The following is a 24,269-nucleotide window of genomic DNA, read 5'->3' as shown; positions in this document are numbered from 1 at the left end:
GAAGGGGGAAGGAAGGGAAAGGAGGAGGGGGGAGGGGCACGGAAGGAAGGCGAGGGAAAGGGAGGGAAGGAGGGGAGAGAGGGATGGGGAAGAGGGTTGGGAGAGAAGCGGAAGGGGCAGGGAAGGGGAGAGAGGGGAGGGGGAGGGGGAAGGGAAGAAGAGAAAGGAGGAGAGAGCAAGCTGGGGAGGGAGGCTGGGATGGGCGGCGCCGGCTGCCTGTGTCGGGTGCCCAGGCTCTGGCCCGGACCGGGACGGGGCCGCCTGGGCCGCTGGCCGCGCGCTGGATCTGGTTGCGGGGTGTCGGGGTGTCCGCGCAGGCGCCGCGATGCACTTGAAGAAGTACCTGCGGAAGTGCCTGCACCGGCTGCAGAAGGGCCCGGGCTACACGTACAAGGAGCTGCTGGTGTGGTACTGCAACAACACCAACACCCACGGCCCCAAGCGCATCATCTGCGAGGGGCCCAAGAAGAAGGCCATGTGGTTCCTGATCACGCTGCTCTTCACCTCCCTGGTCTGCTGGCAGTGGGGCGTCTTCATCAGGACCTACCTGAGCTGGGAGGTCAGCGTGTCGCTCTCCATCGGCTTCAAGACCATGGACTTCCCCGCCGTCACCATCTGCAACGCCAGCCCCTTCCAGTAGGTGGTCCCTGGACTGCGGAGCTGGCTCTCCCCGCCTCCCCGCCTCCCTCCCTCCCTCCCTCTCTCCCGTCCCCCTTTTTTCTCTCCCTCCCTCCCTGCCGCCTCTCCTACTCTCCCTCCCTCCCTTCCCTTCCCTCCCTCTCTCCATCTCTCCCCCTCCCTCTCTCTGTCCTCCCCCTCCCTTCCTCCCCCTCCCTCTTTCTCTCTCCCTCCCTCTCCCCCTTTTCTCTCCCCCCTTCCCTTCTCTTCGTTTTCCTTTTCTTTCCTTCCATCCTCCCCTTCCCTCCTTTTTCTCCTTCTCTCCTTCTTTCCCTGTTTGCGTCATCCCTTTGCAGCAAGTACCTTTCAAAATTCATAAACTTCCTAGGGACACCGGGCTGATCAGTCAGCAGAGCATGCAACTCTCGATCGAGGGGTTGTAAGTTTGAATTAATTATAATCGCGATGATAAAAAAATATATATAGCAATAGTACATCAAGGGCTGATGAATTGCCAGGCAGTATGTCCATTGCTTTTTGGTTGATTTATGTAATTCTAATCCACACAACCACCCTAGGGGTGGGCATAACTGTATTAGCCCCAATTTATGGGTGGGGAAATGGAGATTCAGAGAGATTAGGGAACTTGCCCAGAGACACACAGCAAACAACTGTGGCATGGGAACCCAGGCCTGATCTGACTCCAGAGTTGCCACCGTGCAACCACGTGCTGGCAAGGCCTCTGAAAGGGACATGCCGGCGACCGACCTAGCCAGGGTTGGGGAGGGGCAGGGGTCAGTCAGAGGAGAACAAGGCATAAGCAGAAGCGAGCTAGGTGGGATGCAGAGTGGCCCAAGTGGAGGACGGCGGCCGCGGCCCTGGAACGAGACAGAGTCTGGTGCTTTCAAGGAACTGCAGAAGGGCCAGCGTGGCTGAGTCACAGGGAACATTCTTGTCCAAAAGAAGGTCCTGGAAGGGAATTCTTACTTCCTGATTACATGTCTAGTGATCAGAAAGTCCCTTCTTTTTTTTTTTTTTTTTTAAGATTTTATTTATTTGAGAGAGAGCACATGAGAGGGGGGAGGGTCAGAGGGAGAAGCAGACTCCCTGCCGAGCAGGGAGCCCGATGCGGGACTCGATCCAGGGACTCCAGGATCATGACCTGAGCCGAAGGCAGTCGCTTAACCAACTGAGCCACCCAGGTGCCCATAGAAAGTCCCTTCTTTCTAGTAATCAGGCTCCTGCCTGCTTGGGGCCACTCCAGAGAACCCGTAGTCATCATAGTACAACACCGCCCTGGACAGGCACGGTTCTTGGTGCTGGAGAGACCTCACCTCACCTATAGCCCTCCAGGGTAAATAATCCCCCCATCTTGAAGACGAGAGAACAGAGCCTCGGAGATGCTAACTTGCCCCAGGGGTCACACGGATACCAAGTGGCATGGCAGGATTCGAACCCAGACCTCAGGCCATGACCCACCTTGCTCGACAGCAGTGTGGACATCCGGGCTAACCTAGCAGCCCCCATCCCCATAGCCCACCGCCCTCCCCGAGCCCTCCTCTTGCTGTGTACACACAGGTGGCTGGTTTCATGGTCCGGGGACAGGAGGTGTCCGCAGCTGAAGCCGATCTCAGCTCGGGCCGCTGTACCCCTTTGTACCAGGACGTGGGTATGTGGCCAGGCGTTAACACTCACTCCCTGGTCTGGACACATTTCTGCCAGAGCGACCGGTCACCATTTCCAATACGGCAGCCTCTGGAGGCTGCGAGAAGCTGCTGGAGCCCAGCCCCACACTCTCACCCTCCTTCTCCCTCCTGAAACTGGACCCTTTTCCCAGAGTCGCTGCTGGAGAATTGGAACCAGGAGCGGTTAGGAGTCTTCCTCCTTAGAATTTGAACTTCATAAGGAAAGGGACCCCATGTGTCTTGTTCGCTGTCATATCCTCTGTGCTTTGCACACTGCCTGGCGCCTAGTAGGCGCTCACTGCATACTGGGTGGATGAAGAAGTGAGCGGGTGGGTAGAAGGAGTCATGGATGCCTGGGCGGGTGGGTAGAGAGGCAGGGGGCTTGGACAGAACACTCTCCTCACACGTGGTGGCTGGCAGCCACGCTGGGGTAGGGGGGACCCCAGACTGCGGTTGCCCTCTGCCCCTCAGCTGCCCTTGCCCCCCTGACTGGCCCCCTCCCCACCCAGGTATTCCAAAGTCAAGCATTTGCTGAAGGATCTGGATGAGCTCATGGAAGCGGTCCTGGAGAGGATCCTGGCTCCCGAGCAGAGCTACGCCAACGCCACTAGGACTCTGAACTTCACCATCTGGAACGACACGCCGTTGGTTCTGATCGACGAGCGGAAGCCCAGCCGCCCGGTGGTCCTTGACCTCCTTGGGGATGTCCACAATGGCTCAGCAAGCAGCAGCCCAGCGCCAGGAAGGACCTGCACTGCCCAGGGGTGCAAAGTGGCCATGAGACTAGTAAGTGGGCCCCGGGCACACATCGAGCAACAGACCCTTCCCAGGGAGGCTGATGGGATTTTCTTTCCTTTAATAATCTGGGTCTTGCTGGGGGAAAGGCAGGCTAGAAGCCAGTGCCAATTTTGTATGTTTACAAAGCTTTTTTTTTTTTTTTTAATAGCGCTGGTATGTTAGTCAAGACACTATTGGATGCGAGTGACCCAGGTCAAACTAGCTTAAGCAAAACAAGGAATTCACTGGCTCACATACTGAGAATTCCAGGGGTAGAATGGGTTCAGGGATTCAAATGCTGCCATCAGGACCCTAACTCACTCCATTTTTGTTCAGCTTTTCTCCCAGTTAACCTCACTCTCTGGCAGGCTCTCTCCATGCAGAAGGTCTTGGCAATGCCAGACATACACCCCATCAGCTCAGCACTCTCCCCCGAGAAACAGAACTGCTGTTCCCCAATACCCTCAGCGAAAGTCCTGGGACCAACCCATTGGGTCACATGCTCACCCCTCAACCAATCACCGTGCGACGGAGAATGGGCTCTCATGATTGGCCAGTCCTGGGTCATGCGCCCTGGAGCTGGGTTGACGTCAGCCTCTACCACGTGGACCCAGTGAGGGGGGCTGAAAGGTGCTTTCCTGAAAAAGGAATTAAGTCTTGCTATCAAAAGACAAGAGCATAAATACCGGGGAGGTGAAAACCCACAGCCTTGCAGTGCCGTCCGATGCCAGAGCGTAACCGCCCTGCGCGGGGATGCTGCGATGGCCCCCACTCCTGGGGAAGCGGAACGGGCCTAGGAATCTGTATTGTTAGCAGCCTCCCTGGTGATTCGGATGGTCACCCTTGGGTGGGGGCCTCCACCGGGTCGGGGCTCCCCCTACATCTCTGAAAAACCAGCGAAAAGTCCGAGGCTCCAGAGGCCCCGTGCCCTCTCTGCCCAGTGCCCTACTGGTTTTTAGCGTTACCCGGCCTCCCGTGTCTGGCTCCTCATCTGTGAAGCAGGCTCGTTCCGGGGGGCTGCCCCGGATCTCGGGGTCAAGCCCTGTGTGTGCGCACGCGGTGCATGCTGTGTGTGTGTGTGTGTGCGCGCGGGTGTGCACGTGTGGTGGGGAGGAGAGTCTGCTGGCCTCAGTTTCCTCCCGATGATGGAGTAGGGTTGCTGTACAATTGAATGCGGTAATAGACAGCCCTCAGAACAGAGCCTGGGACAGAGTGAGTGTTAAATATTATCGTCATCTCCCTAAGGAGAGACGAGGAGACCTCCAGGAATGGGCCTGAGGACAGTGCCTCTGGCCAGCCCTGGGGAAAGCAGTTTCACAATGCGGAGAAGCTCCTCCCGGCCTCCGGGGTTCCAGAAGGAAGGCCCACTGTGAGCGCCGACAGAGGCAGAGTGGCTGAGGCCAGAGGCCTGGGGCCGCCGCAGTGCTGTGTCTGCACGGTGACCTGGGTGTCATGGTGGGCCGGCTGTTGGGGGGGGGGTGGCTGCGCCCCTCACAGGGCTCAGGCTGACAAGGCCCAGCTCCTTCCCCCAGTGAGGGAGAGGGAGCCTTGAGCCTCGAGTCCTTCATGGTCCACACGGCCTCCAGGGAGCTGCCTCTGGACGTCTTCGAGGAGGCCGGCAAAGGAGTCAGGGGAGTTGGAGGGTCCAGGTGCGTCTGTCTCTGTGGCCACAGGAGCGTGAATGTGGATCAGCTAGGTATGTGCGCCGGGAGAAAGTTTGGATATGGGTGTGTGTGGTTGTGACCATGACATCGTGTGGCTGTGAATGTCAGGAGGTGGGCGTGTGCGTGTGTGTGAGTGTATTTGCTCATGCATAAGACTAGTATAGGGGTGGCTGGCGACCGTGTGTGAGACCTAGTGACCCAGCAGCCATGTGTGAGGGGACAGCCCCTGAGCCCTGTGAGCGTGGGGTGAACACATTCTCCACCGGCTCAGCAGCCGCTAGCCCCGGCACCGCGGTGCCACCAGGGGAAGGGCAGCTGGCCCTTGGGGACAGTGGTGGGGGGTGGCCAGCACGCCCTGTGTCCACCAGAACCCCACTCGGCTTCCGCAGTGCCGCCTCAACGGGACCGTGTGCACTTTCCGGAATTTCACCAGCGCCACCCAGGCCCTGACGGAGTGGTACCTCCTGCAGGCCACCAACATCTTCTCACAAGTGCCCAGGCACAAGCTGGTGGAGATGGGCTACCCCGCCGAGCGGCTGATCCTGGCCTGCCTGTTCGGGCCCGAGCCCTGCAACTACAGGTGAGAGCCGCCCCTGGCCCAGCCGGCCTGCCCTCCCCGCCCCCAGATCACAGCCCCGCGCGGCCACGGACCAGCACCGTGTCCTGTGCCTCGGGGTCTCTGGTCGGATCTCCTGGGGCAGAGCCTGAGACAGGGATGTGTGGAGGGCCCATGACGCACGGAGGGACTCGCTTTAGGACACGTCTGTAAAGGAAAGCGGATGGGGAAGGAGGAAAGAGCTCAGTGTGGCCGTGATCTCTCAGGCGACGTCTCAGCATCCAGAGCATCAGCCACACCACAGGATTGTCCTCCTGAGGGGCCAGCCCTTTGTCCCGGCTGCATCAGTACCTCGTGGGGGGTGGGCCGGGGTCCCCTCACTTCCCAGGCAAGGGGGCTGCAGGGGGGGCGGCTGGGAGCTGTTCGCCCCCTACAGCCAGCGGGCACCCCAGCACCTCCTGCCCTGGTTCTCATCCCAGACCATCCGGCCGCCGCCTCTGCTTCCCGGGAGCGGGGCTGAGTTGGCTCAGCTGGGCACTTAGAACGGGGCCCTGGGATTGTTCGCTGGCATCCCTGACAACCCCCAGGGTGGACAGGATGGCAGACTGAGAATAATGTTCACCCCAAAAGCCTGCGCCTCCTTCACTCCCCACCCCCCCCCGCTGCTGACACCCCCAGCCCCGGGCCCTAGCGTCTCTGGGGCGGGACCGCCGCCTGGAGGCTGGGCCCACACAGAGCTGCGGCGGCAGGGCCTCGGGGTGTGCGGGGCCCACGCGGGCTGGTGTCCTCTTGGTCCCGGGGCTCCATGGTCTCGCACTTCGGGCCCCTGAAGTCCGCGGAGTCCTGCCACGTCTCATGAGTGACAGGCTTCCCGTGTCACCCTCCCAGGGACGGTGCCTGAGCCCTGCGCTCCCTCCACCCATGAGCCTTCAGGAAGCTCTAGTGAGAGTCTGCTGAATGCCGCAGGGACCCTGTGTCCCCCAAAACGCACAGGGGCGGGCACTGTGCAGGCCGTGTCAGGAAATCCAGGGCCGTCCGCCAGAGGAGCTGCACACCCGGCCGCCCGCGTGGCGTGAGCTGGAAAGGTGTGGCCGCAGGTGGAAAAGCACAGGCCGGTGCCCCTGCTGACGGGACGCGTCCTGCCATTGGTGGCGGCATGGCTGGCTGCCAACCCCTCGCTCTCAGCCGGTGGCCTTTGCTCAGCGCATCCCTGGCCAGACGCTCCTGGTGGCCCTCCCAGAAGGCTGCAGGCAGCCCATGCACCGGCGTGTCACATCCACGCCGTCACCTTTGCCCCCTCGGCTGGAGAGAGAGAGGTCAGGCTCTGCCTTCAAGCCTGGAGCCCGACTGCTCAGCGAGAAGAGCCCTGGCTGGGGGGCCGGGGGTTAGGTGGGAGCCGCCCACGATCTTCTGACACCGGGACCCCGCTCAGGGCCCAGGGACCTGACGGTAGGTCCCCGCAGGCCCTAACGGACCCTCCCTTTCCCACCTAAGCCCCCAGCCCCCCAGCCAGGGCTCTTCTCACTGAGCAGTCGGGCTGGGGTCCCCCAAAGAGAAGCGGAGGAGCTGTTAGCAGAGAAGGGGGAACGGATGGCGTTGGGCAGGCAAAACACCCAGCGTCGGCCACGCCGCTTCTGTGGTGTGGCTGTGGCTGGGGAGTAACTCTAGCGAGGGGGTCAAGGCTGGGCTGTGCGGTTAGACCCCCGGGTTCAAATCCTTGCCCTGTCTTACAAGCCGTGTGACCCTAAACAAGTTTAACCTCGATGGGCCTCGGTTTTCCTCTTCTGTGAAATGGGGTAATAACATGCCTACCTGGCTGGGTTATTGTGAGTGTTCAGTGAGGTGATATGCCGACAGAGTGCTGGCCTCAATAAATAATAGTTAGTATTATCATTAGACCCACATTTGATAAGGAGCTCATTATTCAATAATAATGCTAACATGTATTGAGCCCTGCTGATGTGTCAGATGCTATTCTTAGCACTTCACAGGTATAAAATTCATCTAACCCTGGCCACAAGCCCATGAGAAAGGTACTCTTATGTCACCCCATTCTGTAGGAGGCAGCCAAGGCCCAGAGAGGTTCAGCGACGTCTCTGAGGTCACACAGCTGGTGAGCAGCTGTGCTGGCAGTCTCGGCCACCAGAAAACCAGAGCATCATCGTCCCTCCCCAGCCATGTCTCCCGAGCCTGTTCTTTGTCACCTGCCTTCCTGAGTCAGCCTCAGACCCGGGGCCAGAGGACACGGGCCTCCCTCGGCCCTCCCAGCACCGGGCTCCAAACACTACGTCCCCGCTTCCGCACTGTCCTTCTGACTCCATCCTCTGTCCCTCGCCCGTGGCGAAGGCTCAAGAAGCAGCAGCTGTAATTAGGGGAAAAGGAGCCACATTTGGACCCTGATGCCAAACTGCCTGGATTTGGATGCCAGCTCTGTGGGCTGTTGGGCACGCGTCTTGGCCTCTCTGGGCCTCAGTATTCTCATCTGGAAAATGGGGATCGTGACATGGCCTCATAGGGCTATCGTGGGGATGGAAGGACATATATGGTGTGTCACGGAAAGTCCTTGATTTGGGTTTATATAGATAAGATGGGTTTAGGGGAAGAATAGCACAAAGGTGAGGTGTCCTCCTCATCACATCGTACGCCGGGAGGGACACCACCTGGGATGTTGACCTTCCTCACTTGGTTACGGGGCAGGGGAGGGGGGGACAGCCTTCTTCATCGCCAGGTAACCATCTTCCCTTCCATGTGGAAGGAGTCGCGAAGTTGAGCCCACACTCTAGGGGGGACTCGGGGACAGGGGGCCTCGGCTCCTGGTCTCCCGGAGACAGGAATACAGACTATTTGGAAATCTTCTGTGGGGAAGAGTTCCCTCCTCTCTGTTCCTTCATGTTATTCACTCATTTGTACCGGCACGGACTTGTGTATATTTGGGTTGTAATCGCATCCCACATTATTTATTTTCTTACATTCTTCCAGCTCGGGCCAGTAGCAGCTCCTTGCGTCGGGCTCCTGTGTCTCTTTGACATGTCCCCATCTCTCTCTCTCTCTTTTTTTTTTGACTACTTCCTTCCTTTCTGGCACCTCAGATGCCCCAGCTCTAGAAGCAGCCGTTTCTCTGAGGAGCTCTGGTTCCTTTTATTGGAGAACGGTATTTAGAAACCAAGATCTAGGCATATATAAGCAGCAGTAGCTTGTTGTTACTGCTTCAGGGACCGGCTCACTAGCTCCCACCCTGGGAAGCCTTTCCCGACTCCAACCACACAGTACCACCGCTGTTATCCTGCTTCCTGCCAGGATGCTCTACCTCTCTGGTCTTTTCTGGGGGTTTGCCCTGGTCTCGGGCCACATGCCTGACACCTGTCCCGGGAAGGTGTTTGGGGAAGAATGCCTGGCTCTGGGGCAACAAGAGTCGGCGGGTGCTGAGAGCAGCCTCTCCAAGTAAAGGGCATGACCAACAAGCAGGTCTTTGGCACACACAGCGAGATGGAGAGAGCACAGCCACGGGCAGGAGGGGATCCGGCTGCGTCCTGAGCCGCTGCCTGCTCCTGGGCTGCAGACAGACGGCTTCTTGGGAACACTGTGTCCCCACACGCCTGGGGCGGGGTCTCGCTCTCCAGAACAGTGCCCGGCTTCAGCCAGTTTGCCCTGCTCTGTTCCTCCTGTGGCCCCAGCCCTGATCCTCCACAGATGGAGACTCCCTAGTACCCGCCCAGAGCTATTTCTTCCCTCCGGGCCTTTGCCTGAGCTGTGCTCCCCACCCGATGTGCCCTTTCTCCTCGCTGCCCTCCACGCTGCTCGCCTACCTCTTAGCCAGCCTTAAAAGTCTCAGCTCAGGCCTCCCCTCCTCCAAGAACCCTTCCGTGACCCCCACCCCCCCCACACACACATCCCAGGGAGAATGAGGTGTCACTCCTCCAAGCTTATCTCTGTTGGTCCGCTTATCACATATTCTAATTTCCCCAACAAATATTTACTGAGTGTCTGTCTACTGTGGGCCAGGCTCTGAGGGCAGAGTGGGGAGCGTGGCAACCAGCACTTGCTGAGTATTTCCATGTGCTCGCATCCAACCCTCGCCTTCGTCCTGTGGGGCGGGTGCTCTTACCATCCCGGCGTTACAGGTGGGGCGGGCCAGGCTGCCCAGCCACGCAGTGACAAAGCGGAAACTGGAATCCAGGCAGGCTGGCTGCCCGGCCGGGGATCCTAGCCTCTAAATGCTTCCTCCCTTGAGACAGACAACGGCCCTCCCTGGGCTTACCTTCTAAAGCAGAGGGCTGCTGATAAGCAAGCAGTTACCTAAAGATCCTTTCCGATTTTGACCGCATGCTATCAGGGAATAAGCAAGTAGAAACGATCAAGTAACTGGGTGGGGAGGTGACTCTGCCTGGGGAGTGCGGGGCGGCGGGGAGGGGTGGTCTCAGTGCAGGTGAATCCTGAAAGATGAGGAGAAGCCACTTATATGGCCAGCTGGTCAGAGAATATTCCAGGCACAGGGGCCTTGAATTCAGAAACATCTCGGAATGCTGTTGGAGTGTAACAGACAAGGGGGAGAAGACCAACGTAGGGCGTTTGCGTTTCCTTCTGTGAGCATTGAGGAGCCTCTGGAGGGTTCCGAGCAGGGGTGTACCCTGGCCTGATTCACAGTTCAAACCATCGCCCTGACCGCTGTGCAGAGGAACATCCTACTAGAACAAGAGGGGAAAAAAAAAAAAGAACAAGAGGGGTAGCAGAGGCTCCTGCAGGAGGCACGCAGGGCCGGGCACTGGTGGCTTGAACCCTGTTGCGGGGGGAGCCTCAGCGATGGAGAGAGGAGGACTAGCCAGAGGCAGGTTCTGGAAGGGGAGCATGGACAGGACGCTACTCCGAGGCCCTCGCCACGCTGGGTCCCCCCGCCACACGGTGAATGCCCAGGGCAGGACTCTCTTGTTCACCTCAGTTGTCCCCAACCCTGCACCTGCCTCAGTAAACACTTGTGGAGTGAAGAAATGTGATTTCTTCCTGATTTCCCTTTCACTACTGAGGACATTGAAGCCCAGAGATGGAGTAAGCCGCTCACATCTGCCCAGGGTCAACTCCCAGCTTGGATGTTACAGCCTGCCCGGGACCCACCTCGTTCTGCCAGTGCAGGGATGGGGGGGGGGTGCAAAGGTGGAGGGAATGGCTTCCTAATCTCAACATTGGGGCAAATAACAGCTGACCTCACGGGGTTCCTGTGAGGATCGAATGAGAGAATGTACGCAGAACTATGCAGTACGCATTTCGGTGGCTGTTTCTGCACTCAGCCCCCTTCCTTCCTGTTTTTAATAAAACAAGAAAAACGAAACAAAACCACGCAAAGACGTTTGTAAAGCTATTCCTAACAGAGACCTGAGGAACACTTATAGACAGAATAGAGCATGATGACCTCACGTGGACGCGCCCTCCCGATCCCACAGCCACGACTCTCTTCCCCTCTCATCCATTCTGCAGCAAAGCCCAGACTCCAGGGTCTTTCACCCGTAAAGAGCTCAGAACGTATCTGCAAGAGAGAAAGGCTTTTTTTTTTTTAAACCAAACCACAATGCCATTATCCCACCTGAAAAAAAATTTTTTTGACAATAATTCCTCAATACCATCAACTCTCCAGTCGTGTCCACGCTCATAAATGTCCTACCTTTTTGCTCGTTTGTGTGTGTGAATCAGGATCCAATTAAAGGCAGCACATTGTGATTGCAACCCAAGTCTTTAAAGTTTCTGTTCATCTGTAGGTTGTGTCCCCTTTCCTCTCTCACAGGGTATTTATGGAAGGAACTGGGGTGTTTATCCTGTTGCATTCCCCAAGGTCTGGATTTTGTAGGTTGACTTTTCTTTGGTGTCTTTGAACCTGTTCGTCTGTCTCCAGTATTTCCTGAATGGTGGTTAGAGACAGATGCTCGGTCCTGTTTGGGGAGGATTTTTATGTTTTATTACCAACAGCAGTGGGTGTTGCCCAAAGCCATTAATTCATCCGGGGTGCGAAATGTTGATCCATTTACTGCCTCTCCAAGGATTAGCTGGGTCAAACCAGAACTGTTTTAACAGCTATATGACAAGAAAAAAAAAAAAAGTCAGATGGAGGGAGCCATAGATTAGAAGAAACTTGAAAGGCCTATCAACCAATCACATGTTAACCTCATTTGGATCCCGATTTAAACAAATAAATTGTAAAAACAAAAATCGACATGTAGGAGATGGTTAGAGCTTTGAACTGAATATTTAACAATATTAAGGAATTTTTGTTAGTTATGTTTAACATTGTAACAGCAGTACTTTTTTAAAAGAGTTCTTACTGCGCGCCTGGGTGGCTCAGTCACTGGGCGTCTGCCTTCAGCTTGGGTCGTGATCCCAGAGTCCTGGGATCGAGCCCCATGTCGGGCTCCCTGCTCCACGGGAAGCCTGCTTCTCCCTCTCCCACTCCCCCTGCTTGTGTTCCCTCTCTCGCTGTGTCTCTGTCAAATAAATAAATAAAATCTTAAAAAAAAAAAGAATTCTTACTTTTCAAAATACATCTGGAAATGTTTACAGACAAAATCATGACGTCTGAGATTTGCTTGAGAATAATATGGAAGGGAGATGGGGCAGGGCAGGTAGAGATGAAGCACATTAGTGGCCCCGCCGTGATGATTCTTGAAGCTGGTGGTGGACTTCACTGTCTTGACTTTTTTTGTGTTTGAAATGTTCCATATCCAAAAAAGTCTTTTTTTAACTGAATTCTCTGAAACTAAAGGATACCATTGCTACTGCTGTGAGCATCTTTATGGAAACGTTTCTTGTGGTAGTTGACTTATTTCCTTAGGAAACATTTCCAGTACGTAAGAGAGGACGCTGTATAGGGTCCCACATGCCTCCTTATAAAGTTGTGTCCTTCCTCGGCCTCTGGGGGGCCCTCTCCTGATTCATCCCCTCTCCAACCCACCATGTCAGCCACTTCCCTCTCTGAGTTCCCAGCTTACCCAGCACACCTGGCTGGGTTCTGCGGCTCCCTCCGTTATGCGTCCTGGACAGCAGATGGTCAGAGAGGCACCGGCTGGGGTGGGCCCTGCTCTCTGGCTGATAGTGTTTCTTTTAGGAACTTCACATCCATCTTCCACCCGGATTATGGCAACTGCTACATATTCAACTGGGGCATGACAGAGAAGGCGCTCCCTTCTGCCAACCCCGGAGCTGAGTTTGGTAAGTCTTGGTTCATCCTGGGGCTGGAGCCATGGGGCTTGAAATCCCCACCTCGTGGGGCTAGAAGACCCAGTGACCACGAGCTGTCAAGGGGGAGGGCCGGGATTAGATAGGAGGTGGCCCACGGAGGGGCGGCCACAGTTGGGCCTCTTCTGTGTGCGGGGAGCCGTTCCGTTGTCCCTGCAAAATGAACAACCCCTTTTAAATTTTTAAAAAGAAAGGAAGAGTTTTATTGGAGCCCAAGTTAGGAGAGCTGCTGGTGATACACAGTCTTCACAAGGAAGAGAGTGCTTCAGGAAACGAATGTTTGGAGCAGGATTATATATGGTTTTTACATAAAGGGTTACAAACCATCATGACCAAGGCCGTTCCGGAAAGTGACAGACTTTATCCTATGTTTTTAGTGCGTGCAAGGCTGTATGACTTTGATTTTATGGCAAACGGTGTTTGGTTTTTTTTTTTCCTTTATGTTTGGAATGCTCCTTTTTGATTATTTAACAAAGGAGATGTACAATGTGTGCCGCTCAGGGTGGAAATAGAGCCTCTGAGGTTTTGATGGAGTCATTTTGACCTTGGTAAATGTTAAACTATAGCTTCCCTGAGCAGGGCCCACGAATGCTAGAAAATTGAAAATCTCCTTTATGATCCTCCCAGAGCTCCCATCAATGCCTGGGCTAGGGACCAGTGCTCCCATTTTGCTGCTGAGCCCAAGCTCCCGGGCCCCGGGGGAAACCCCAGCTCCACCACTGACCCCCCGGGTGAGCCTGAGCTCAAGACTGACCTTCTGGAAGCCGTGGCTTCCCCGTTCAAAAACAGCATACGATAGCCTAGGAGAGCCTATTGTGTGCACTGCACGGTATCATTGTGACATGAGGCCGTCACCCACTTAGCACAGTGGCTAGCATGTCCTACGTGCTCAGTATATGCTGAATATTCTTTGGAGGCTTAAAGAACTTGCCCAAGAGCACCCAGCTGACCTGTAGCAGAGCTCATACTCTTACTGAGCCTCATTGCGATGCGGTTCTTGAATGAGACAGAGAGGGGGTGAAGGAGTAAACAGAGCGAGAAGCGGTCGATGAGAGAGGCCACTGTGTTGGCCCGTCTCTGGGGAAAGACTCATGGTGGCCTCAGGATGGCTTTGGCGATCCTCCCTCCCCTACCCCACAGCTTCTGGCCTCCCCAGCCTCTGGGAGGCAGGCTGTCATTCTAAGTCTCAGGGCTGTTGGTCAAGAGGGGCCCAGAGGGGATGCTGACCGCCCATCACCCAGCCCCTGAGCCCCTGAGGTCACTGTGTATCACAGAGGCGCCGGTCACCTCACCTCGCTTCACAGGGGCAGATGATTAGGACCAAGGAGCTCAGCTGCCTGTGTTAGAACCCCAACAATGCCCCTTCTTTGCTGGGTGACCCTGGACAAGTCCTTTCCCTTCTCTGTGCCTCAGTTTGCTCACCTGTAAAACGGGGATTATAATAATACCTTTGCTCTTGTGAGCACCAGTGAGATCATGCATAATAAAGCACTTGGCCCAGCACTCAGCACGTAGCAGGTGCTCGATGAATGCTAGCCTGTTGTCCTAGCCACTCAGCATGGTCCTATGGTGGTGCCTAAGATATGGGGTCTAGTCTCTGCCCTCAAGAAGGGAACCATCCGGGGGGGGATGGAAGACAGACAATAAAAGATTCATATAAGTGAGGTATGTACTTGGGAGGAATATTTCCAGAGCTGGAGACCTAGTCTTGGTAGTCAGGGAAGGCTTCTGGAGGAAGTGACACTTGGGCTGAGATCCAAAGGAAGAGCAGGAGGTTCTAGGTGAAGGGTAAAGGGGGCAGGGACATGATCCCAAAGAAAGGAAACAGCATTCTTGAGGGAATAACATTTGCGAAGGCCCAGCAGCAGCAAGGAGCACGGAAGCCAACAGGGATTGAATGATGAGAACGAGGACTCATAAGATTTCAGGTGGAACAGGGCAGTCCTGCACCCCTGGATCTACCTGCCATGTGGAAAGAGCTTGCAGGGCTTGGGGGGGAGGGAGAGGCAGGGTGGCTTGGGCTAGGAAGGGGGCCTTGGAGAAGGCAAGAAGTCTCAATTTTCTTGAGGGGCAGCCAGCTTCCTGCGTGGGCCCTAGAGGTCTCCTTAGCTGGGTGGGGAGGGGGCCTGGACAGGTGGGTGTGTTGGGGAGCGAATTGAGGCAGCCCTCGGCCCCACCTTCCCACAGGCCTGAAGCTGATCCTGGACATAGGCCAGGAGGACTACGTGCCCTTCCTCACGTCCACGGCCGGTGCCCGCCTGCTGCTTCATGGGCAGAGGTCCTACCCCTTCATCAAAGACGAGGGCATCTACGCCATGTCAGGGACAGAGACATCCATCGGGGTGCTGGTGGTATGGCCACAGCCCGAGGGCAGCCAGAGGGGGGCTGAGGGTGGAAGCTTCCCTCGCGGCCCATTCCCGCCTTGTCTTCGGGCTGGAACCCCGACCAGGGCCAGCATGCTCTGGCGGAAGGTGGGCACGCTCTGGCACCTACTGGGGCCCGTGGCATCCCCACCGACCCCCGTGGTGCTTGCTGGGAGGGAGGCGCACACGGAGCAACCTCTCCGCACACAGGACAAGCTGGAGCGCAAGGGGGAGCCCTACAGCCAGTGCACCGTGAATGGCTCCGACGTCCCCGTACGGAACCTCTACAGCGACTACAACACGACCTACTCTATCCAGGTGGGAAGACAGCGCGGGCTCCGGGGACCCTGGCAGTCTGCATCTACCAGGCCCGAGGCCTCAGGGCTCTGGGGGAGCTGGTCCTGGCAGGACGGGCTGTACCGGGTTTTTGTGGGTGACCACAGGGCGGTTTGGTGGGTTTTGTGGCCTTTGGGGCTGGGGAGCCAGTCCCGTCCCTGGGTGCCCACCAGGGCCCGGGGCCGGCCACTGCTCGTCCCCACTCGGCAGTTGTGCCTGTGGGGATGCCCAAAACACACGGATCTCACTCTGGGGTCTCCCAAAAAGAACGCTTATGTGGGAGAGATGCTGTGCTAAGGGCTGGCCCGTGTTACATCATCCTGTGATCCTGTCTACACCCCACGGGGTGGTAGTAGCATTTATTAATATACTAATAATAGCATTTATCATATATATATGTATATATGATTTACTTGTTATAAGTACTAATATACGGAGAGGAGCAGGCTCATCACGTGCTAGGCAGGCCCTGCTGCAGGTGCTTTACATACAGGGATTCATTTAATCCTCACAGCGATGTTAAGATGTAGGTAATATTATGAGGAAGGAGGAAATCAGGGTGTACAGGCCCCAGCACAAAGGCCTCATCGACTTAGCTGAGAAGTCCCTCTTTGTATCCGGCCTCGATCCCCCTTGCTGCAGCTGGGGCTTCCCTCTCACCGTGACCTCCAAGGGCAGCCCGGGGCGCCTGTCCCGAGACCCAGCCCCAGTGGAGAAAACCGTCTAAAGTCTCCGCACAGGTGACGACCGTGACCCCTGGCTGACACTTCTTCCCCAGCCCGGGCGGCCTTGGCAGATAAGGAAGCTGAGGCATGAGGGGGGGCAGTGTAGGGCCTGCCTCTGTGCCTGCTAGCCCTGAGCATGGCATGGGCTTCCCTTTTGCCTGGAAACCCCCCCCCCCGCCCACCCTGTCCCGCTGACCTGTGCGCCCCACACCCTGACCCAGCTGGTTTGGCCGCCTTCTATCTGGAGGGGCTTCTGCCTGCAATGGGGAACTTTGGGAAGCTTCCGAGCTAATGAAGGGATAGACAGACAGCCAGGCAGCACAGGGAGGTGGGGAGCATGGAGAGGGAGGCCACAGAGGCATCCGTCAGGCTCAGCCTTAGAGACCTCATTCCAGAAAAAGCTCAGCTCTTGCTTCATCCGGTGCAGCCAGGCCCTGGTCGGGTGCTCTGCTTGCATCCCTCCAACCCCCCGGCCTCTGTCGTGGGGCCTAGAGAGGACTCCTCCTTTCCGGGTGAGACGGTGAGGCCTGGAAGAATGCGAGACCCCGGCCCAAAGTCAGAGCTCCTTGTTGGACCCCGCTGGCCCCCTCGCCCCCGCTCTGCTCCTCCCGGCTGGGCCCGCAGGGAGACCACAGCCCTGTCAGGGAGAACAGGACAGGGCCTGCTAGGCTGCGAAGGAGCAGCGCCGGGAGTGGGAATAGCTGGGACGGAGCAGGCTGGCTTGGTGGCCGGTGGGGCAGAGCCCAGAGCAGGGGATAGCAAGGGTTGGAGCGAGGGCTCCTCCACACGCAGGACTCGGGAAGCTGGGACAAGCGGAGACACAGGAGTACCAGCCACTTCCATTCCCCATGCGATGCCAGGCTCTCCTGACCTTAGCCCACAGGGGCGACTGTCACCCTGCTCCACCCGTGAGTGACCGCAATTGGCCTCCGAGTGCGCTGGAACCAGGCTGGGGTTACCTGAAACCCCAGCACGAGTAGAGAGTCATCCTCCGCAGTCCCCAAGGCGCCAAACCCACTCTTCCTCCCCCTGCCCCCACGAGGGGACACTCTGCTCCATCAAGGCTGGCAGCCCTGTTAATGAGACCTATCGAAGGTTGGCTACAGTATTGGGACCAAGCCACCCCTCCCCATGTCCTGTTTGGGGCCCCGGCTCTGCAAGGTGGGGTCCTCAGAGAGCTGGGTCTGGCCTGAGTCCCTCTGTGGGGACCAGGCACTGAGCAGGACAGCCACGTCCTGGCTGCAGGGGCCACGAGGCGCAGCTCCTCAGCCGGGGAGACTCCTCCCCTGGCTCCCCGGCTCCCCGGGCCTCGGCATTATCTCCCCCGGGGCCCCTACCCCGGGGCTGGGACGGGGCATCGCAGTCATGGCCGTGTTCTCCCGCCCTCCCACCGCAGGCCTGTATTCGCTCCTGCTTCCAAGAGCACATGATCCAGAACTGCAGCTGTGCCCACTTCCTGTACCCACTGCCCCATGGGGAGAGATACTGCAACAACCGCGAGTTCCCAGACTGGGGTGAGTGCAGAGTCCCGGGCACTGGCGCCCAGGGCCGGCTGGGGCTCTGACCGCAAAGCCAGGGGCAGAGCTCCACGTCCTCAGCAGGGCTGGGGGTGGGGCCGGGCCTGCGCCTCCATGGCCTGCAGCCCGCTCCGCCCCAGGCCCCCTCCCTCCTGTGTATGTGTGCCCCGTAAATGCCTGCACACGCATGAGCTTGGCGTGCAGCGGCTGGCGAGGGCACGTGTGTGTGCGCACATGGGAGAGGGCATTTGTATGCTCGTGTCTTAATGCACAAAACTCGGGACCAGGTCTGCACGTGTGTTCACACATGGGCGTGGATGGCTTCCAGTGTTTTCATCTGTGCACGCTGGTTCATGTGCCCACATGGTGTGTGCGCGCATGCACCCACAGTGCCACACGTATGAGCCTCAGCATGCGTGTCCGTGTGTGTGAGCTCACTGGGTCTCTCCGTGGGGTGCTGGGTGGGAAGGGAGACTGAGGTGGCCTCCAAGAGTCTGAGGCCCGACGCCACAGAAGGAGGAACCCTGGCGTCCAAACATGATGGATGTTGTCGGAGGCAGGGAGAGTCCCACCACCTCATAAAACCAACGAAATATGTAGCCAAGAGGGGGGAACCATCCCTTTGGACCACCCATCCCTTCATGCATGACTCCATCACCCTGACCCCCAGCCCTGAGTGGGGATGACAGAGGGAAAGCTGCTCTCATCCTGCTGAGCTGAGTCTGGGCTGTCTGGGGAGAGACTCCCCTAGGCCAGGCTGGGGCGAAATGGCTGGACATCGGGGGTGCAGGGGCGGGGGAAGGGATGACCCTCCATGGCAGGAGAGCTTGGGCAGAAACAGCGCCCCCTCCCACCGAACCATCGGCCTTGGGTGGCCATGGCCAGGAGGGCAGGGGGCAGCCGGAGGCTCAAAGGGGGAGAGGAAAACATCTAGAAATCCCCTCCCTTAAGTCTCACCCCTCCCCCCCACCCCTGTCTTGCTCAGCCTATTGTTACTCGCACCTGTGCATGAGCGTGGCCCAGAGGGAAACCTGCATCAACATGTGCAAGGAGTCCTGCAAGTGAGTGGGGGGCATGGAGACTGGGGGACGGGGGTGGGGGGTGCGGAGACTCGGGGGGCAGGGGTGGGGAGCAGTGCTAGCAAGGACAGCGACGGCCACAGAGCTGCCTTCTCTCTTCCAGTGACACCCAGTACAAGATGACCATCTCCATGGCCGACTGGCCTTCTGAGGCGTCTGAGGTGAGGTGGTGGAGTGGCCAAGCTCCTGGCCGCCCACTTTTGGGCTGGGGGACAGGTCTGGGCACAGGTCTGCACGCTGTCTGTCCCTCCAGCCATGTCTCCCAAGGCGCTGTGCTGGGGACACAGCAGTGAAGGAGAGAGGCACAGCCCTTTGCTCTCAGGGAGCTTACATTCTAGTGGGGGAGACAGACAACATGCGGAAATTAGATCATTTCAAAGTGTGATAATGGCACGAAGTAGACAGGATGAGCGCAGAGTAACCAGGGGAAACCCCTTTAGACAGAGTGGTCAGGGAAGACCTCCCTGCAAAGGCGACGTTTGAGTGAAAGTGGCAGGAGGAGCTGAGCTGGCCTGGGCAGGGCTGGGGAGGAGGATCCAGGCAGAGGGACAGCACCTGCAAGGGCCAGAGGTGGGAAAGAGGCGGCGCAGGATGGCTGGGCATCTGGGGGAAGTGTCTGGAGCCCAGAAGGCCTTCTCCCAACAGCAGCAGCCAGGGGGCACCATTACCTTCCTCCTCTCTGTGCCAACACACCGTCCCTGGGCCTTCGGGAAGCTTCGGGGCTGTGTCCCCAACCCGTAGCAGGGCCCATGATTGGGAGGGGGTGCTGGAGGTACCATTTTTTTTCAGCTGCCTTCTTGGATTCCAGGATTGGATTTTCCACGTCCTGTCTCAGGAGCGGGACCAAAGCACCAATATCACCTTGAACAGGTGAGCCTAGAGTCTGGATGGGGCTGGGGAATGCAGAAAATGGGAGGAACCAGAGCCCCAAGGGAGGGGTTTGGATATAGGGCAGCTCCTCAGATACCTTCTCACACTGGTCAGATCCAGGAGGAGGCCTGAAGGATGAGGCACTGGGAATGAGAGAGAAGCCAGCTAATGGAATTCAGGGTCTACCACTTCCCAAGGACAGCCTGTTCTTCCATATATCACCTGTTCACCCATCCATCCATCCATCCATCCATCCACCCACCCATCCACCCATTCGTTCCTCCATTATTCATCCATCCTTCCACCCATCCATCTATCCATTTGCTTGTCTATCCATCCATCCATCCATCCATCCATCCATCCATCCATCCATCCATCATCCCTCTAATTTTCCTCCCATCCATCTATATCCATTCACCCATCCAGCCATTCATCCCCCCATCATCCACTCATCCATCCTTCCACTCATCCATCCATCCACTTATCCTCCACCCATTTCTCCATCTTTCCACCCATCAAACACAAACATGAATTGAGCACAGAAAAGACACAGGTCCATATTCTTGGGAAGCTCCAGTCTAGAGAACAGAAATATGCCAACAGGGCTTATGGTGGTGAGAGTCTGTGTAAGACCCTTCCTTTGGGAGCACAGCAGGGAAGAAGCTATCTGCCTGAGAGATAAGGGAGGTCTGTAGAAGGAGGTGACACTTGAGCTAACTCTCCAAGGAGGAGCAGGAACTGTTCAAATAAGAAGAGGCAAAGATGCTCAGCCAGAAGACTGGAGGTGTGAGAGAGCATAACTTTTCTGAGGACTATTGGGTGCAAAGGGGAAACCCGCTTGGCCAACTCTCTGTGCCCCAGGTCCCCTGATAAAGAAGCAAGGCTTAGGACTCTATCCAGAGCCTACTGTGTATGGACTGGGCCCCCCCAGGGGGTGGGAGAGGGGAGCTCAGAGGCAGTCCTCGGGGCCCCCAGGAAGGATGCTGGGCAGAGATGCTCTTCGTGGCCCCAAGGCCCAGAGGGGACAGGAAGGGCCGCACTTTGGGCTCTTGCTTGGACCTCACCCCTCCTGGGAGTGGACATGTGAGAAGCTCAAGGCAGAGGACTGCCCCTTGGCTATCTCTCGTGTGTGTGTGTGTGTGTTTGTGTGCATACACGTGCACGCACAAGCATGTCCCGGGGAGGGGGCACCAGCCCTTCTTGCTGCTTCTACAGGAAGGGAGTCGTCAAGCTCAACATCTACTTCCAAGAATTCAACTATCGCATCATTGAGGAGTCAGCAGCCAATAACGTGAGTCTGGGGGCTCCCGACTCTCAGCCCTCCCTGCTGCCCCTCCACCCTGCACCCTGAGGGTGGGGAGGGTCCCAAGCCCAACGGAAATTAGAATGGTTTCCCTGGGTTGAGATGGTCACCCTGTCCCCCTTCCTGGCCAACAGCCCCTTTCCGGGGAAGCCGTGAGGCAGGGCTCAAGGCAGGAATCTGTGGCCCGACCCCCACCAGGCCATGCACCCTCTGCTCCCCACAGATTGTTTGGCTGCTCTCAAACCTGGGCGGCCAGTTTGGCTTCTGGATGGGGGGCTCGGTGCTGTGCCTCATTGAATTCGGAGAGATCCTCATCGACTTTGTGTGGATCACCATCATCAAGCTGGTGGCCTTCGCCAAGAGCCTGCGGCAGAGGCGGGCCCAGGCTCGCTATGCTGGCCCGCCGCCCACCGTGGCTGAGCTGGTGGAGGCTCACACCAACTTTGGCTTCCAGCCTGATGTGGCCAGGCCTGGCCCCGACCCTGGGACCTACCCTGATGAGCAGACCCTGCCCATCCCGGGCACCCCACCTCCCAACTATGACTCCCTCCGTCTGCAGCCGCTGGACGTCATCGAGTCTGACAGTGAGGGCGATGCCATCTAGACCCAAGAAGCCGACATCATGGCCCCAGGCTTCACTCTGGGGTGCTCTCTCCAAAGGGCCAGGATGATGGGAATCTGAGGCCACAGTCTATGTGTGTCCCTCAACAGAGAGACCAGCAGCTCCTGGCCAGTCCCAGGCCAAGGGCTCTGTAGGGTCACGGTGTGGGTACAGATGTGGGTAATGTGTACTCATTTGGTTCCTGTCCACATCCCCAACCTGACCTGATCCTTGGCTGGGACGTCCCCAGCTTGGCTCCAGAGACCCTGGAACACTGTCCTCTGCAAACAGGCTAGTTTTTTCCCAGTGCCACTCACCGTCTGCTCCCGAGACAAACAGCTGGTCATGCTGTGCTGTCTGTCCTCAGAATGTTTTCTGTCCTGGCCTTGGCTGACCTCTGCCAATGGGTTTAGTGAAGGCAGCAACTGTGGAGAGCAGGAAGAGCATCAGGCCCAGGGGCGGGGTGGGGGGGCCTGCTGCCAGGTGGCCTGAGTTTTGTTCTAGAAAATAAAAGTAGAACACATAGAGCTGAGCTTTGTTCTTTGTCGGATGGGGCAGTTGGAGTGCGGGTGCACAAGTGGGCTTGTGACTTACTCAGTGCCATCCACCGTACTACTTTGGGTTGCAAGGACAGAGACAAATAGTAAGACTCAAGCTGGCTTAAGTGAAAGAATCTCAAGCAGCTCAAATAGTGTCTCTCGGGCTCTGCTTTCCTCGGGCTCTCCTCACACTGAAAGCCCGCCTGTGAGTCCAAACTCACCGTGTCTCCAGCTCAGCAAACATCTAGGAGAAGTACCTCTTCCCCAGTTGTCTCTGCAAGTTCCCAGGCTGACTCTCACTGGTCACTGATTGGGTCACATGCATATCTCTGAACCAATCAGTGTGATAGGCTGCTTGGATTGGTCAGACCCTGCCCATACCTGAGGCCAGGTGACCCCCAGCAGAATCACATGGCCCCCGGGGGGTAGGGACATGGCTCCAAGCATTGCCAGATAAAATACAGGCCCTCAAGTTAAATATGAATTTCAGATAAACAACGAATTGATTTTTTAGTATCAGTACATCTGCGTAACATTTGGGACGGGTGTCTGGGTGGCTCAGTAGGTTGAGCGACCAACTCTTGATTTCGGCTCAGGTCATGGTCTAAGAGTCGTGAGACTGAGCCCTGTATGGGGCTCCTCTCTCAGTGTGGAGTCTGCTTCAGATTCTCTCTCCTTCTCTCTCTGTCCCTCCCCCACCCATGCATGCATGTGCGCTTGCTCTCTAAACAAAAATGTTTTTAAAATTAAGAGGTATCTGGGACACATTACGTTAATAAAATCATTTGTTGTTTTTCTGAAATTCAAATTTAACGGAGTGTCCTGTAGTTTTAGTTGCTAAGTATGGGAACCCTGATGGCTCTCCAAAGAGAGACCAGGGAGCTGTTTCCAAAGAAGAATGGGGCCTGCCAGGTGCAGGGAGCTGACCACCTGCCTGCCCCAGTAGCGAAGCAGCTCTGACTGTAGAGCCTGGATGTCCGAGGGCCTAGCCCTGCTGGCAGAGAACACCTGGGTCCTTGGCTGGAAAGGCAAACAAGCAGGCCTCCCATTAAGTGCCCACAGTGGCACCTGTGGGGGAAGGCGGTGCCACAGACTTGGTGCCACTCCAGCCAAAGGCAGCACTGGGAGGAATTGTGTGGGGAGGGCCTGGGGGAAGAGGGTTTCCCAGCTCAGGGTCAGGCGGGTCTGCAGGCTGGAGTCCAGTTCTTGGTGGTTACAATAACTCCCATGACTACTACTTTTATTATTAGTGATAGTTGTCATCACACTATTATTAGTTGTTGCTATCACCAAACAATGGCTACATTGTATCAAACACTTAACACACACTTATCAGGCCAAGTACTTTGCAAGTCTTTTTCCAATTAATTCTCAGAATGACTGAGAAGTATTACCATCCCATCTTAAGGGTAAGTAAGTTGAGACTCAGAGAGGTGAAGTCATATGCTCCAGGTCACTCTTCCAGTAAGTGATGAAGGTAAAACTCCAGCCTCATCCCCTGGCTGCCGGTGGTCACAAGAATACCAGTCCCAGAGAGGGGCGCCTGGGTGGCTCAGTCGTTAAGCGTCTGCCTTCGGCTCAGGTCATGATCCCAGGATCCTGGGATCGAGCCCCGCGTCGGGCTCCCTGCTCAGCAGGAAGCCTGCTTCTCCCTCTCCCACTCCCCCTGCTTGTGTTCCCTCTCTGGCTGTCTCTATCAAATAAATAAAATCTTTAAAAAAAAAAAAAAAAAGAATACCAGTCCCTTATAGGAGCCCAGAGCTTTCACATTTATGGTCTCATCTGAAGCTGTGGGGCAGGCAGAGCAAAGGTTATTAGCAAGCTCCCTTTGCCAGCTCCTTGGTCACACTAATTCGAGCTGACTTAAGCTAAAAAAGGGAATCCATTGGTTCTTGTAATAAAAGTCCAGGGATTTCAGGTATAGCTGTATCCAGGGGTTCATAGATCTGGTGATTTCCCCAGCTCTGAGCTTTCTTTTCTTCCATATTGATGTCCCTCTCAAATAGGTTCCCTTCATGTACTGCTCTTCACCCCACAGCTCCAAGCTCCATTCCCTCAGCCCAGCAACTATAGAGTGGGAAGAAAGCTCCTCCCTCACAGTGTCCCAGCAAAAGCCCCGAGAATGAGGGTCACTGAATCAGCCCAGGCCACATATTCATCCTGAACTGGGAGAGGCATTTGAAGCAGGAGTGGGAAGGGGGCACTTGTGACCCCCGCTGTACCTCACTGGCTCTTCAAATAACCCTGATTAGGTTCCACTGTGGCTTCTGTTTTTCACAAGAGGAAATGAGGCTAAGAGAGGTGAAGCGACTTCCCCAAGGTCACACAGTCGGGAGGTGGCGAAGCCAGGAATCAAACAGCTCCCCTGGACACCGGCACAAAGGTCACCCCAAAGAGGTTTCCACTTTCCACAGCACA

General features: G+C 56.7%; 1 protein-coding gene across 3 annotated transcripts in view; it reads left to right on the top strand.

The window, feature by feature from the left end:
* The window catches only part of SCNN1B (sodium channel epithelial 1 subunit beta), a 56,357-nt gene extending 34,518 nt beyond the window's left edge, over positions 1 to 21,839 (top strand). Inside the window, exons 2-13 of one of the 3 annotated variants that reach the window (XM_081819863.1) lie at positions 318 to 636; positions 2,813 to 3,089; positions 5,134 to 5,324; positions 12,388 to 12,491; positions 14,706 to 14,869; positions 15,092 to 15,199; positions 17,339 to 17,456; positions 18,445 to 18,520; positions 18,642 to 18,699; positions 19,347 to 19,408; positions 20,624 to 20,699; positions 20,935 to 21,839. In XM_081819863.1, the coding sequence (XP_081675989.1) occupies positions 326 to 636; positions 2,813 to 3,089; positions 5,134 to 5,324; positions 12,388 to 12,491; positions 14,706 to 14,869; positions 15,092 to 15,199; positions 17,339 to 17,456; positions 18,445 to 18,520; positions 18,642 to 18,699; positions 19,347 to 19,408; positions 20,624 to 20,699; positions 20,935 to 21,315 (1,926 nt within the window). In that variant the 5' untranslated portion in view covers positions 318 to 325 and the 3' untranslated portion in view covers positions 21,316 to 21,839. Of the gene's footprint in view, positions 1 to 317; positions 637 to 901; positions 1,058 to 2,812; positions 3,090 to 5,133; positions 5,325 to 12,387; positions 12,492 to 14,705; positions 14,870 to 15,091; positions 15,200 to 17,338; positions 17,457 to 18,444; positions 18,521 to 18,641; positions 18,700 to 19,327; positions 19,409 to 20,623; positions 20,700 to 20,934 lie in introns of those variants that run through there. The other 2 variants (XM_081819864.1, XM_031025339.2) reach the window with 2 other exon arrangements.
* Positions 21,840 to 24,269: the final 2,430 nt, after the last annotated feature.

The sequence above is a fragment of the Leptonychotes weddellii genome, chromosome 5, assembly GCF_054177405.1.
Source record: "Leptonychotes weddellii isolate Sample4059 chromosome 5, ASM5417740v2, whole genome shotgun sequence".
NCBI lineage: Eukaryota > Metazoa > Chordata > Mammalia > Carnivora > Phocidae > Leptonychotes > Leptonychotes weddellii.
This window is presented reverse-complemented; position numbering and strand designations above follow the sequence as displayed.